The sequence below is a fragment of the Haliaeetus albicilla genome, chromosome 5 (assembly GCF_947461875.1).
Source record: "Haliaeetus albicilla chromosome 5, bHalAlb1.1, whole genome shotgun sequence".
Lineage (NCBI taxonomy): Eukaryota > Metazoa > Chordata > Aves > Accipitriformes > Accipitridae > Haliaeetus > Haliaeetus albicilla.
In genome coordinates this window covers 30951470-30967460 of record NC_091487.1, presented here as the reverse complement: position 1 = coordinate 30967460, position 15991 = coordinate 30951470, and the positions used below count along the sequence as shown (strand labels likewise).

At 33.9% G+C, this 15991-nt stretch overlaps 1 protein-coding gene across 4 annotated transcripts in view; it reads right to left on the bottom strand.

Moving 5' to 3' along the window:
- STRN3 (striatin 3) overlaps window positions 1-15991 on the bottom strand; it is a 68445-nt gene that overhangs the window by 27586 nt on the left and 24868 nt on the right. For 2 of the 4 annotated variants that reach the window (XM_069784048.1, XM_069784049.1), the window contains exons 3-7: window positions 14249-14322; window positions 12676-12757; window positions 12196-12375; window positions 11580-11712; window positions 9780-9921 (exon numbers count right to left, since the gene is read on the bottom strand). In XM_069784048.1, coding sequence (XP_069640149.1) covers window positions 9780-9921; window positions 11580-11712; window positions 12196-12375; window positions 12676-12757; window positions 14249-14322 — 611 coding nt within the window. Of the gene's footprint in view, window positions 1-4269; window positions 4381-9779; window positions 9922-11579; window positions 11713-12195; window positions 12376-12675; window positions 12758-14248; window positions 14323-15991 lie in introns of all 4 variants that reach the window. The other 2 variants (XM_069784046.1, XM_069784047.1) reach the window with 2 other exon arrangements.

The following is a 15991-nucleotide window of genomic DNA, read 5'->3' as shown; positions in this document are numbered from 1 at the left end:
TCTTATTTGAACCCATGAGGTTGGGGTTTTTTTTCCAATTCCCTCCCCCATCTCACCGGGTAGGGGGGAGAGAGGGAGCAGCTGTGTGGTGCTTAGTTGCTGGCTGGGGTTAAACCATGACACCTTTTAATGTTTTTCAGTATGTTTAGTCACCTTTTGTCCTTCAGCCATAACCTCAGAACAGCCCCCAATCCATTGTACAATACAGAGAGAAACTTCTTTCTGAAATTTACAAAAGAGCAGCTGCTGTTTCCAACCACTTCTCTGTATTTCATGCTGAAAATCGTCAATATTCAAGACTGTGCCACCACCACAGAAGACTGTGCAGATTTCTGCTTTCAAATAAGTGCAAGTGTACCTTCATATAAATTGCTGAAGTATTTTAAATGTTACAAAGATTTTTAAGGATAAGAATGTGCTGTCTCTGCATGATCAAAGCACAAACTAGATGACTGTGCTTTATCCTCAAGAAAAGACTAGAAAAAAATAATTAAAAAAATCAGTAAACATGAACCTGTTATGAACAAAAGCAAAACACCTACAATCCCATCTTAGTGTATCCTTCTTCGGAGATCAAAAGTGAAAAAGGTAATTGAATATTCAGTGCTGAAAAGTTGTAGTCTGAGAAGCCATAAGCAGATTTCTATTAGCTCCAAGATGTAATAGCCCAAGTCAGAATACAACACAGGGATCCTTCCATATCAACAGGTGATGGTAATGAAGATGGTAAAATCCAAATCTGTGTTCATGCCTATCAACTATTACAGTGTATTTCCAGAAATCAAGGCTAGCAAAAGTGAATGGGACAGACACTGTTTCGTAAATACAGAAAAATTAGACTGAGGGGAAAAAAGCAGGAAAGTAAAAATTAGAAAAGTTGAGGAAACCAAGGAAAAATCAGTAAAGGCATCTTCATTTTAACAGTAACGTACACATACAATTTAAGATGTGAAAACTATTTTTCAGATTGCTGAGAACACATTACGCTGACCTGATAGTATGAAATGAGATACGCATCATCTCCACTATTACATTCTGAAAATGTGACAGACTGTATCTGAAAACCAGTCATCCCCTGATTTACCTGCCAAAACTAATCTTACCAAACTTGAGCAAGAAGCTGGCCTTAAATTCAGCATATTACTGTAGAAGGTAAGCCTGGTTTTGTAGAAATCCAACCTAACTCCATATCTATTTATCACAATGAAGTCCAGAATAGGTTGTGGTTGGTTTGTGGTTTTTTGGTGTGTTTTGGTTGTGGTGGTGTTTTTTTTAAATATAAGAATCTTTCAATAAACAGGTTTTGGGTTATTTTACAGCTGATATTATAAAGGCAATTGAAGTGTGGAGTGGGTTTTGGCTTGTTTTGTTTTTTTTTTTTTGTTTTCTTTTGTGTTTTTTTAATGTGCTGACAGAACATGACCTAAATTAAGGTGTTCCACCCAAAAGAAAACATATGAATGCAGCAGTATCAAAGTAGAATCAAATCTACTTCTGTTCACTTATTTATCTCTACATTTGGAAAGAAAGTTACCATACCTGGGCCAGGGCTATGAAGACCCTGTTATGAAGGCAACAGTCTAAATGCAGATTATGGTAGTTACCAGATGCATATCCAACAAAAGAACCTGTTAGAATGTCTGCCCTATTATGCTGTCCTCAAAGTATTGCAAGAGTTGATAGTCAATGCATGTTTATTTGATCTTTATGATGATATATATACCGCCATGCAGATAAACTCTGGTATTGCTTGAAATAAGTTCTGGTAAAAGTCTGGCAATACACTGAAGAGCAAAGAGATGAATATTCAGATTGAAGTTCATGAATGATCAGACATGAGAAGCAGGAATAAAGAAGGCCTTTGACATTATTTTCACTCTTAGTGTTAAAAAAAACTGAGGGAAAAAAGTCTATGAATCAAATAAACAGAATTTAAATAAATCTGCCCAACCTTAAAAGCACACTTTTACTGCATGTGGAGTTATCTCATTCAATTAGCTCTGTGATTGAGGCCAATTTTTAATCAGAAACTACTATCATGAACGTGATAATTGCAGAATCTCACAAACCACCCTGTGATACTATCTATATGAGCTCAGGGTTTCCCAAGGATAATTTAAACTTAAAACCCAAAATGCTAAACAGTGACTTATGTGACCTCACAGCATTGTGATACACAGTTGTCTCCTAAATATTCTCTTATATGAACATAAGCAGGTTTCAAAATTACTTTAGATGAAGAAAATACTCCCTTAAGATTTGATAGTGGAACACACATTGTCAAAAGACAATATATGTCAAATAATAAATTGACAGCCAACATATGTCATTCATAGTATAAAACTTAATGTCATACTGTTTGCAGCAACTGCAGGAAAGTCGACAGAAAGGAAACTTTTTATTATAATGTTGCAAAGTTTTAAATTTTGCAACAGGATATTCCAGAGTAATTACTATTTTAAATGATGGTCACAACCAATTTATTCAGCAATGTAGACCATTAAAATGCCCTCTCTTTTTTTTTTTTAACAAAGTAGTTGCTTTTGATGGGTGAGAATTATGCTCCTCTTCTGGAAATTTTAAGATTTACAGATGCAAAACCAAAATGATGTTAGAAATTCTTGATTGCATAGCAGCTAAAGAAGCAACAATTACAAGAAAGGGAAATCCTTTCTATACAAGCCAAAATAACGCCATTAAAACAAATCTGGAGGCCTGAGAAGAGATTTTCATGCAATTTATAATCCTAGAACAACACTACTTGTCCCTGTTTTACAGCTGCTTACCTTGTACAAGCCAGAAAGTAGAAACTAACCAGTGTAGTGGGTGTGAAAAGATTAGAATCAAATCAAAAGTAAGGTTTCAAGAACTTTCTGTATGTGATAATCTAAAGGCACAATTTTTGAGAGAGAAATAAAAAAATCCCCTGAATAATTACTTTCTTTTTCCCCCAAGAATTCAAAACATTTGCTGTTATCTTGCAGCCACTGTGCTCCCAAAAGTCTAAAATGTGAAGCTTAACAAGAAAATTTCAAATAAAAGAAGTCCATTTTAGTATTAAAAAGAACTTTCTAACCCTACAAAATACTTCATGTGAATTTGATGTCAACCGCTGATTTACATGTTAAATAAGGAGACCCATTAGCATCCAGATTACTACAGTAAGTTCTAATCAAACCAAAGACTCGGTAAAAATCTCTACTTCAAAGATTTTATACTTGTATGTACATGCAAGTCATACAAAATCGATGAAAAAAAACAATCAACAGGCACTAACTGAATTTCAATTTGTTAGATGTTACAACATAATTTCAAATCTTAATAATTCCAGAATTCTTCATGAAGTGTTATATTTTAATTACCACTTAATTTAGTTAGTACATATTCACACAATTTTTCAAATAGAGGAAAATTATTTTTTACTAAATATAGCAAAAACCTGTTACAATATACTTTCAAAATAAAAACACTGCAATCAAGGGAGCTTCTCTAGAGCGACACTGAATTAAGAAAACTTTGTCCACTAAGAGCTTTGTATAGTTACATAAGTTGACATAAGTTTCATAAGATGACATAAGTTACAAAAACATTTTTATCAGGTACTTCAATATTGAAGTTTGGTATAACTTACATCGTTCAAATAGGTCAACTAGTCTGAAAACTCTTAAAGAATAAAGAGGTGTCAACCAAAATGTGGTAACTGCATAGAAAAGTGAAGGGCACCATAAAATAAAGATTATATCCTAAAGAAAGCCCCAAAAAAGGTTTGTATTTAAATTTCGGGCATTTTTTTATTCTCATTGCCTTAGATTTGTAAAAATAATTACAAGCCCATAAATAGCAATTATTCCTCGATTCAAGCTCATGTTAAACAAAAAAACCCAACACCCCCCCCCCCAACAGTACCATAGTATTATACTTCAAGAAGCAGATAAAGTTTAAATCTTTCAGAAAACTTCTCAGAAGTATCCTCAAAATGCAAGTTCTTCATTATTTTTACTCACATTTCAAAGCATTTAGCTCTCTTTACCTATTTAACCTTAAATTTTTAATGTGTTTTCAACATTTCTCATCTAGGAAATGGCTGTCAAAGGTTTTGACATATTCACATTCAGCAGGTAGAAAGTTAAAGTTGGTTGCCCCCGTTACAGAAAATGATGCTTAATGAAAAAAAAAAAAAAAAACCAAAACAGAACTTGTGAGAAAAAATGTCTTCTATATAGATAGGCAAAAAAGCGTTGCATTACAAGATTCAGAATCTGCACTTACTCTTTACCCCTTTCTTCCCCTTTCGTTCCTTCTTGTACTGTTCCTTCAGTTTACTTATTAGTCCCTGGTCTACATCCCAAACCTCAGCAGTTGGGGACAGGTCATCTTTGTCTACATGCAGCATATTATTAAAAGAAAAAAAATCAGCAATTGGCAATGCAAGCTGTTGGCGATTTACTATCATAGCTGTATAAGAGCATTAATAAAAGTTCTTAATAAATCTTTACTTTAAAGGTGCAGTCTCAGTTTTAAGTTTACAAAATACTAAGCCTCATTTCATACGGTTTTGCAAGGCACTGTATAGTATCAGTTACATATTTGAAAATTGTATGTTAATTTGTTACTAAGGAGCAAACAAATTAAGCTTCATAACTGTTTATGTTAGATACTTCAAAATACACAAAAATTCATTGGTGTTCAGAAACGATTACTGCATCTTTAGAAAGACAGTGTTAAGAAATTATTCAGCCAGTGTTGAATAAGCAAATAAAAGTATTCATGCTACATATCTCATGAAAACGCAAGCTGAGTAAGTCAGTGCCAGTTTATTCATGAAGACCACCATGCATCCTCTCGCACTCATTCTACATGCATAAGAAATAAACTGTGGTCCTACATATAACCAGAGAAACAAGTCTATAGATACAGCTTTTTACATAAAGATGAAGAAAAGTAATTCGCATAGGTGAATAAATTGACATCCCACTGGATTCCAGCAATTAAATTATAATTAGTAGAAATACAACATTCCACGGCAGTTTCAGAAGACATGCCTTTTTCTGTTTGACAAATATTGCAGAGTTAATTATTCTCAAAGAAAAGTCAAGTCTCCACTTTTCTAAACTATCCATCTCAAACATTTCTGGAAACAGAATTAATAAAAGGATAAACTTGTTTCTAAGACAAGGTAAATGTAACATTTGCAGAAGCACTTTTGCTAGTAGACAACTAGGCAGCAAACTTGGTTTGTGTGCCAGTTAAGCTTATGCTCACAAATTCTTTAGGCATATAATAATAAAACTAATTTCCTCATTTTTCAACTTCCAACCATACCTATGATATCAGTGTTTCCATAAAACAGCAATTTTTGAAGATATAACCATTACAGTCATAAAAGTACACAAGAAGAGCCATACACAGCAGAAACAAAGAAACATGCATATTCTTTGCAGGATGCAAACCAGTAGGAGTTATTCCAAGTACATTTTTCATGACAAAACATGACCACAAATGAGAAGATATCCTAGGATATTGATGCATCTACCATCATTCTAATAGGGTTGATCAATGACAAAACAAACAATCTTGATCAAAGAGGTGGAATATAGAAATGGCAAGGGTGGTGAAGGCATGAAATGGACACCATAATGGCAAAGTCCCCTCAGCTGTCCACAAAGAACTGTGGAGAGGGGAACAGAACAATGACATCCTACACCAAACTGCAGCTACAACTACCAAACTGCAAACACAAAGACCTCAATCTTTATGAGGGCCAAAAGACTGACAAAGAATAGTGATTAGTCAGGAAATACAAGAGGCACAGAAAGATAAGGCAGAGGATATACCCAACCAGAAGAGAAAGGAAATTCAGTTAAGAACAAATCAAAATTTATAAAAAAAAATAAAAAATCTAAAGCATCACTAATAAAAGGAAAATAATCAGCTAGGTTGCAGCATTGCAGAGAAGGATTCAGGAATTCAACTGAACCAGAAGCTGACCATACGTAACAGCAATGTAATGCTGCTGTAAAAAAAAAAAAAAATACAGCCAAAACAAAACTGTCATTCTGGTATGTTTTAAAAGGTGTGGTGTATTAAACCAGGAGTAGTCCACATAATTCAGTGATGGTGATGACAAAATTGAAGTAACATGTCCAGTCTGTGTTCTACACTAGAAGTTTAGAAAATGTCTGTAGATTGCAAAACAAACAGAGCATTAAATAACAAGACAAAGAATTTGAAGGAACTGCACTTGTTCAGTCAACAGAAAACCAGAAAAACGTAAGCCTGCAAACAAATACTCAAAAACAATGCTATCGACTGCTGAAATGTAGGTCATAAATAGAAAACTAGATAAAACACTAACTGATTAACCAGAGAGGCTGTAAAATTAATTTCAATGAAGATTTTTAGGAAAACCCAGCAGTGTTTCTCTCAGGTATGCCTAAATATACTTAGCTATTTCAGAACAGAGCCATGTAACTAAAAGACCTCTGCAATTCCCCCCTAGTAGTGAACTTCCTCAAACTGCCTGAAGTGTTTATAACCCACACTAAACTGACATCAGGACAGTGCAGAGGATCCAGGTGGAGAAAAGATTTTTAAATTATTTATTTATTTTTATTTAAAAGATGACCCAAGTGACTCTGAATTCCAGTCACACTCTGCCACCCAGAATTCTGAGCACAGTCAGTCATTCTCTGACTCACAGTCCATCTGTAAACAGAACTTTTGTGTTTCAGAGAGAGGAGAAATTCAGTGATGAATGCATAGTTAGTCATCAAAGTCATAAGCAGAATAAAAAGACTACATAATATGTAACATAATATATAACAATATGTATTTATTCCTGTTTGCTTAAGCAAACAGAAGTTCTATATGCATCCTTTTCTTGATGATACTATATCACAACACATTTATGAATTTTTTAATCTAAAAATGTACATCTTTTAATGTGCTGCACACTTTAATTCTTTATTTAACAGTGTTTGAATTTGCTCACCCTTCACTATTTTGAAGATAAGCTTTTCCTAAGTAAAACAAGTTGCATGACAGAACACTTTAAATCACAATGTTTGAAATTGATTTAAGACTCAAAGTATATTAAATGAAGCACTTAAAAAAAAATAACGTGTTCATAAAAAGCTGTATTATAGGAAGGAAAAATAGCAACGCAAACTTCCACACTTGGTGGCTGGTTTGCAGAAGTCTCCAATAGCAAAAATGTAACTATCAAATTTCACAATGAAATATTTTAGTGTATCTGAAGTTAGACCTACAGATAATACTTTGACAATTAAGTATTGAAAGTAATAATAAAGCAAGACTAGGCAATAGGTTTAGAGCCTAAACATCAAAAGTTTCCAGATACTAGATAAAAGCATTATAAAGAAATAAACATGTAAACATTTACATTTTTTCAGACAGCCTAAATCTATGAAAGAGTAAGAAGTAATAGAAGGATACCAATGACAGGAAAACTAAAACAGGAAGAAAAAAAAGCTGAGAAGAAAACAGAACATAGCAACTATTTACATTATGAAGAAAAATATGAACTTTAACTGAAATACTAAAGTTGATGGGTTCAAAATGATGTGACAGGCTAAAATAAATTGGTTTAGGCAATGTATTATTTTATTTTAGAAGGCATTTAAGTGGGACAATATTTGAAGTGTTATTTTTAATAGGTAATAAAGAAGCATTATCTTTAAATATTTTGAATTTACACACTGATCTTTAAAAAAAGTGATGTTTAACCCTAAGACCTGATAGATTATATCCTTAATCATCCATTTAAGGAAAGAACAGCTGTACTAAAAATCGGTGGCATACTATGAAAAAAGCATTGTTACCACACAGTTGGAAGTATGTCTTGTGACTCATTTAAATCGTAAGTTAGTATAAAATATACAAACTTACGGATATTGTCCTCATATGGCAAAACTCAGAACACATACTTTTTAAGATGAAAGTAAGTTTATGTTTATTTCCTCCTCCCCACTTCCTTGCCTCAGACATGAGTGTTTTGGTAACAATGAATTACTGCAGTTAAACAAGTTGTCAGAAAAAAGCTGTCACAAGTGTGTAAAAACTCCTAAAATGCTATGGGTTCACTTAAACTGTAATAAAAGACATTCGAACTGCTCTCTGAAAGTGCAATGGGTCAATTTGATTTTTAAAGCAGATTTTAAAATTTCATTTTATTTTTAAGTTTGTGACAGCAACTGAACTGCTCGAAAACAAGTTTGAAAAAATTTAGCTTGCGAAGTCAGCATTGCAGATAAATCAATCCTCCTGTTCTGGGTAACTACCTGAGAAGATGACAGAGATACAACATGCTGGAAAGTAATCTTGGAAAGCAATTACTTGGAATTTCAATGGACAAGCTAGTTCAGTAAGTTTCAGCAGTCTGCTCTGAAAAAATGGATAAATCTTTGCATGAATTATAGTATCATGCTGTCTTTCCTTCTATATACAATAGTAGTAAGACTGATGCTAGAACCAGAACTTTCTGCATCACTACACGTTTGAAGGGATGTTGCAAATTAAAAGTCAAAACCTTGGCTTCAGGGCCTATGAGGTGTCTTATACCAAGACACTTGCCTGTTTGGCTAAATAAAAAGATGATCAAGAAACTAATCAAATAGCATCGCCTTCAAAGGGTAACAACACCAAGCAACTAAAATGCTTCTAAAAATAGACAGGTATTATCAAAACTAAAGGTTACAGTTTGTTCGGCTTCATTTTCCGACTAGAAATAAGACTGAGTTTTAAAAATAAAGGTGACTAACCCTTTGATACTAATTTCCAGGAAGGAATGCTTTCTAATCCTTGGTACTTTCAAAATCAAGAGTGGATGATTTTCCTGGAAGATGTACTGGTATTTTGATTTCTGTAGATCTTTATGTTCTCTTTGCTTACCAAGGTGTTTGCCTAAATATGACAAATTCATCATCTCAATGACATAAAATGGTCAAACAAGATGATCCAGTAGGACTTTTTGGCCTTACAATGAAAGACTTGCAGTATGCCGCCACAAAATTGTTTGTACCATAGTTCAGAAACTAAGATGGTCAATTTCCCATTTCAAGGCAGATGTGCATTCATTACTTCGTTCATTATTCTTTCTCCTACCCAAAATCTCTCCCTCTTCTGGTTTCTTCTTTTGAAACGTGTAGGCTCCAGGAGTTTCTGACTTAGCATATTTTGTTTCACATCAAATTAGTGACGTACTTAATTTTATTATCTACTCTAAAGTTAAAATGAATTAAAAAAAAGTTGGGCCAGTACAAAAGTATTTTTTTGATCCTACTAATGCAAGCCATGTTAGCAATAACATCTAAAAATCTCAGCCTGAAAAACTAAATATACTAATTGCCCATTTTTACAAGTACACCAAAGAAATTCATTTAACATGAGCACAGAAAGTTTAAAGCTCCTGATCAGAAACAAATGGGGGGGGGAATCTAGATTTGAAAGCAAATTTAATTCAAGTATAAAAACATTCAGACTCCTAGCCTTTCTTATTCAAGAAAGAAAATAGTCTCCTCTTTTAGTTTTGGAATCAAAACCAAAACCTGAAACAACTATAATTATATTTGTGGCAACTACAACAGCATATATATATATATGTATATGAAAGTTTCAGCACCCAATACACTATTATCTAAGCATCAGCATTTGATCACAATCGTCCACACATCCACACCGTCTTAGTAGGCTCTGTGACTCTTATGTACTATCATGAACAAGTATTCGTTTGTTTCCAAATGCTTTTACTAGCATCTTACCCCACTCTGTTCCATCTCCTGAACTTCGAGCTTCTCCAGCTCCCTCACCATCTTCAGCTGTCACTAAAAAATCAAATTCTTTCAAAGCTTCTTCAGTATCAGGGTCATCTGTAAGGTCAGCAGCTAAACCTTCATTACCAATCTGCAAGCAGATAAACATTATTCTGCATTTGAATCATGAACAAATTTCTACTCAAGTATTTTGGCTAGAAATGATATAGATTACTCCGAGTACTTGGTTGCAGGTGAAAACATTTTTCAACATGCAATGCAGAAAAAGACACTTAGTCAGATCTAGAGCTGATTTAAAAAACAAAGAGTACACCGTGCTGTCTAGTGATCACTAGGAAATTAAATGAATACCGACACTAGGTTTAGCAACAGAAACAATCCCACACACCCCAGTCTTCATTTTTTATTTAAAACATATCACTTGAAAAATTTTGTTGATTTTCTTGCAATATCAATAGCTCTGCAGAGAAGCTTTACAAACTGTGTTTTCTACTGGTGCAGAAGCCTTTTTTCCCCTTTCACTTTCCAGTTCTATTTCAGTGCTAAGCAAAAGCTTGGAAAACACGGTGTTTTCAGAAAAGTGTCTTTTTACTAGGTTCTACCACATCTTCACCTTAAACAAAACAAGCAACCCCCCTACCAAGGCACCAGTGAAAAAATTTCTTTCATTCTGCAGGTAAAGAAAATTTCCACATGGGGTTATGTTTCCATGACTTGCACAATATTCTTACACTTTTGCAGAAAGAGACAATTTCTACAAAGATAACTATAAATGAACTTTCTACTTTCTATAAAAAACAAGCTTTGTCAAGAATCAAAAAATGAGTGTAATGTCTTCATATGTGCTTGCAGATTTATATTAGATAATCTTTTTATCAGACTAACTACTGCCTTAGAACAAAAAAAGATTCAACCAACTGCTTGATTAATCTATTTACCAGAAGTACAAGTTGGTACCAAAGGTATGGTGGAAAACCCTTCCTGACAAGTCTAGCTGGGAGATTAAGACTTGCATCAAGCTGACCTAATGCTGCTAGCTATTTAACAAAATTCAATGCAGCCAGAGGGCTCATCATGCTGCAGAAGACTATACTGAGCAAGAAGTAATAAAACTGTCAGTACGACATTCACAAATCAACCTCTTTACATAAAGAAACCTCATTAACAGGGAGACTCTTCCAGTACAGGAGAAAAAGAACTAGAAAGGGACAGGTAATAGTCTCTTCTACCTAGAAAACTGCTCACAGAATGGAAAACTAAAGAGGAAAATAGAACAAAACTTAAATGAACCTTAAACAGAACTTTACTGAAGACAACTCTCTGCTAGGCTCTTAACATATCTAGTAAAAAGCTGCATAAAAGGAAGAATTAAACACATATTTCACATGGAACTGATTTCCCCCCCACCCCCATTAGATGATTTAGTTTCTTCTAAGTAATTGTCCCTACCTTCTCCAAAATTCAGCAAGGATGCATATTGTATTGTGCTAAGTTTGCCTCAAAAGTACTCAAAAGTATGCAGAGAAGCTGAGACGGCCAAAGTAGTTATATCTTTCAGCAATTAATTCACACTTGCAAACAGGTTGGTTGATTGTTTTTTAAGTTTTCAAGGTTATATATTAACTAAACCACCAAATTTACCAATAACACATCTGCTTACAATCTATTCAGATAACAAAGGTACAACAAACATTTTCACATGACACATTTGTAAACATCTGGAAAAAAAAGATTTCCTTTTTTAAAGGGGATTTCAGATCTCTCTATATAAAACAAAACAAATCTTACTTTGTGTTTCTTATTTATCCGGTGCTTTTCTTTTCCTTCTGCAATATCTTCTATCATGTCACTCTCTTCTTCTTCATCACTATCATCTGCGTTTTCTAAGAAGTTAAATGTTTCAAGAACATCACCAGAATTCCTACATAAATAAAAACATTAACAGAGAATCTGTTTTAGTTGCTGAAGAGATTTTAGAAGATTAATCAGATTAAATGCAATTGCCACCTAACAGCTTAAGAGCTTTAAAACTAGCAAAACAACAAGAAATGGTTGTATGGAGAAGTTTCTACAGCTGCCTAATTCCTTATTATAGAAACATCACTCAACAGAATCTTTCCTTAAAATAACAACTCCAGTGTGTTTATACAACAAAAATTCAAATTCAATACACTATATATTTTCCTATATATGACAGATGTATAATATACATATATATGTAATATAGATACATATGTTCCTATGTATAATCAATTTCAGTCAAGTTCATAATCATTTGTAGTCAGCTACACTCACAGGTGTTCAGAGACTCTACAGTTGAAAGCTCAATGTGAACTGACCAGTAGGTATCAATGATTAAGTAAAACATACTTAAACTTTGTGCATTTCTTATCTCTTTGCTTACCTTTTGATTTCCTGTCCCTTTTGTTTTGATGAAGGAGATTCACCCCCATTGAGGATCTGTTCTAAGTTCTTTGTCTCTACTGAACCATTTGGTTCTGAATTGGAGAGCCCAAGCAAAGACCTTACCCGCTGGGAGCGTACATCCAATATTGTATCTGTATAACCTACTTCCTGAAGATACCTATATGCATTAAGAGAAGAAAGAGGAAAGCATATTTGAGGGAAAAGGGAAGAAATTAGTATTGACTGTTAAAAATGAATGCCACTATTATATCACTTATGGAAAAATAAGCTTCATCACTATCCATCTCATATGGAAAAGCTTACTCTATACTGCTTAAAGCTCAAAACTACGCAGTCCTGAAAAATGAACCACTATTTGCCCACCTCAATTACTCTCTTTCATAGAGTAAGCATATATACATCTCCTCATACTTCAGGGAAAAGTTTGAATACACCAATATTCAATAATGTTACTTACTGTCTCAGTAACTGTCTGCCTTGCTTCCAGGTCAATTGGCTATTTTGAGGTACTGCGGGAACCTCCGTATCTTTGGTTTCTTCTGAAAGATACAGTGTCATAGTTGGGTGGGGTTTTTTGTTTGTTTGTTTGGGGGTTTTTGTTTGTTGTGTGGTTTTTTTTTTTAAAGATCTATTTACTTTTTACAAGATACCAATGAAACTAAAAGCAAATCTTAAAAAAAGCTTTAAATTAGATGAAGTCTTATACAGTGTTTTTTAATTAATTTTTTTTTTCTAATTCTTTGCTGAAGCATCAAGCAAATAATTTAACAGAACAGATTCAGTTAAAAAAATCCTGATTCCTTACAGGCAGAAAAGGAACTAGAAAAATACTTAACTTACACACAAAAGGAAACCTTGCCCTGATCAACTGAAGTGTCACTGCTAAGAAAGCAGGCTATCTCTCTTTTACAAAGCAGAGATACTTAGAAAGCAACATGGAAAATATCATTAAAATAACAGAAGCGTGACATATCAGCAATTGGACAAAACAAACATGTCAAGTTCAACATAAATTCCATCAGTTTACTATCAACAATTAAAATCTAGACCCACTGCACTTTTACTATGGCAAAGACTATAAAACATGGTACAAACTGATAGTTCAAGGATTTTAACATCTAATTTATACTGCTTTTAAACACAGATGAAAAATCCCATCAAGCAAGAAATGTGAATCATGATCTCTAGTTTCAACCAGGTATAAAAGTACCCCAAAATGTGGCACTTCTAAAGCAGAAGAAAACAAACAAACAAAAAAAAAAGGGGGGGGTGGTGGTGGTGTGAAAACCTGCAGACCCCAATTTTAAGGCACATTACATAAATACAGGCCAACAGGGCAACTTCCCAAACACTTATATTTCAAGAGAAGCCACATGCAATTCTGCTTATTAAATAGTCCAATGTTGTTATGAAAAATGCTTTCCTCTATCAGCAATATTGTGAAGAGCAAAACTATTATGATCAACTTCATATCTACATTGCAAATTCAGATGCACTCCAGAGTACCAATAAGGATAGCCTATTTTTTTCTCTTAGGACTTTTTTCCTTGATTTAAAATAAAAACAGAAGCTCAACAACTTTTTTTCCAGACCAATGCAGTACAATTGTTTTTCTCCTCATTCTTTGAAAACTAGCATCCTATAAAAGCACCAAAACCCAACAGTATTTCTCATGTTTATTCTGCAATTACACTTTCCTTCTGGATGGATGGCACAATGGCAAAAAAATATTAAATCCTTCAAGAAGGGGTAAGAAATAACGAGAAGCAGCAGCTAAATAAGGAATTGTATAACTCTACTTAAAGCTTTCTTCAAGATTCAGAGCTCTTTCAAAAAAGGAAAGGTCAATTAATTTTAATTTTCAGATTAAACAATATTTACCCAATACCAAACCTTTCCTAGAAATCTTCTCTATAACACACCTAAGAGGGGGTGGAGGGAAGACTGAAAGCTGCAATAAATTGAACAGAGCAAATCTAGAACAGTGTATAAAGAAATTATACTTAAACAGGCTATTGTAAAAAAGTTACCTGATTCAAAAGTTGGCATTTTCAAGTCACCTTGGTTCAATTCTGTGCCATATTTTAATTTATGATATTTTGCCCTGAAAAAGTATGCAAATGTTTAACAAGTTAGCATACCATGCTTTTATCAACTCAAAACATTCTACTATTCCCATTTAAAACAACCATACTAACACAATACAATTTATCCAAATAAAACTGTTGTGATAATTATTGCATCATACAATTATTTCTAGTCTTTCAAGAACACAGTTTTTAGATAATCTTTTTACAATTATTCACAATTATCAAATAACTTATAGATGAGAGTTTAGTATGTTCTCCAAGAATGTGGTTTTTTCATGTTTGCCAGCTACTAAGAGAACCTTTCAAAAACCAGCAGGTTCAACTATTTAGCAGAGATTGTTTTTTCAGTTGTAGCACTGTCACAGCTAGCCAACTGCACTACAATGAATGAACCTCATATTTGGGATTCCTGCCTATTTGCCACATTCAATTTCCACTTCAATTTCTCTCCTGCCCTGTCTTTGCTTATGATAGAAATCTTTCCCTCTGAAGAACCATGTTAGAGTGCTAGTTTCCCTCATCACACGTATTCTCTTACTGATTTTCTCTTCCTCATTGACTGGATGTAGGCTTAGCTTGCAACTCCTGCTCAGTCCACCTATGCAAACATGTCTCACTCCTTCCCATCTCCTGATCTCTGATCCCCTAACCTCTCCTTCTATATCACTTTTTATAAAATTGGTCTTGGTGATACTGTTTCCACACAAGTATGCATGAGCCTTCCAAATCTTATTCTCTACCCAAGTTGCCTATCAAAATGTCTTCAGCTCCCTTTACCTCCAGGAATATCACATGAACAACCTACGCCTATATCCTGGAATTCTCTAACTTTAGCCTAGACCTTTAACAATTTGACTTTTGCCTCATAGATCCTTTGCAAAAATACTCAAGAGAACTCTAGATGTTCTGCTGTAGAGCCAAGGTGAAAGACCTCTGTTAAAACTTTAGCAGCCACATTTTAAAGAAGTCCCTATAAAACACAGCTGTCTTCATAATTCTAAATTAAACATTTGACCGAAGTTCTAAGAATAACTGAACTATATCTAGCTCCCACCAATTTTAAAAACTACTCTCAAATATGAAACTTCTTGAGAAAAGATACATAATGGAACACGCACTGGACAAAATCAAGGATTTCCAACAAATCTTCTCAAATGGCTGAGCCACTGCTGTAAGTTTTTCCAAATTGAAGGTAAAAGTTCATCTCAAATGCTGCCTGATATATTTGATGGTATAGAAAATTTTCTTCTAAATTACAGTAGTTTCTGCTAAAATTGCAATTAGGAAGTCTCATTAACAAACTGTCAGTAGATGGCACTACTGACCCTTTATAGTAAGATAAAATCCTGCATTTCATAGCAATTACATTGTAACTGAAAAACTGTAAAGCTCCTGAAGAGTAGGTATTTGTGTGACCTGAATCTGACTGACTGCCAATTAAGTAGAATCATAATTTTTTTAATTATTTGTGAATACATTCATATTTCATCCATGCACTAGTAACACTGTCTAGCCTAGGTGCTCTCTTTAAACTGAGACAAAGCTTTGTTCCACATTGTAACAGGTCAGTGTTCCACCAAGTTTTCTGGATAAAGTGTACATACTATAATTTATATACCTTATAAAGTACTTTACATTTGCAGGTAAAAAAACCCAAACAATCAAAATGAAAATCATTAAGAA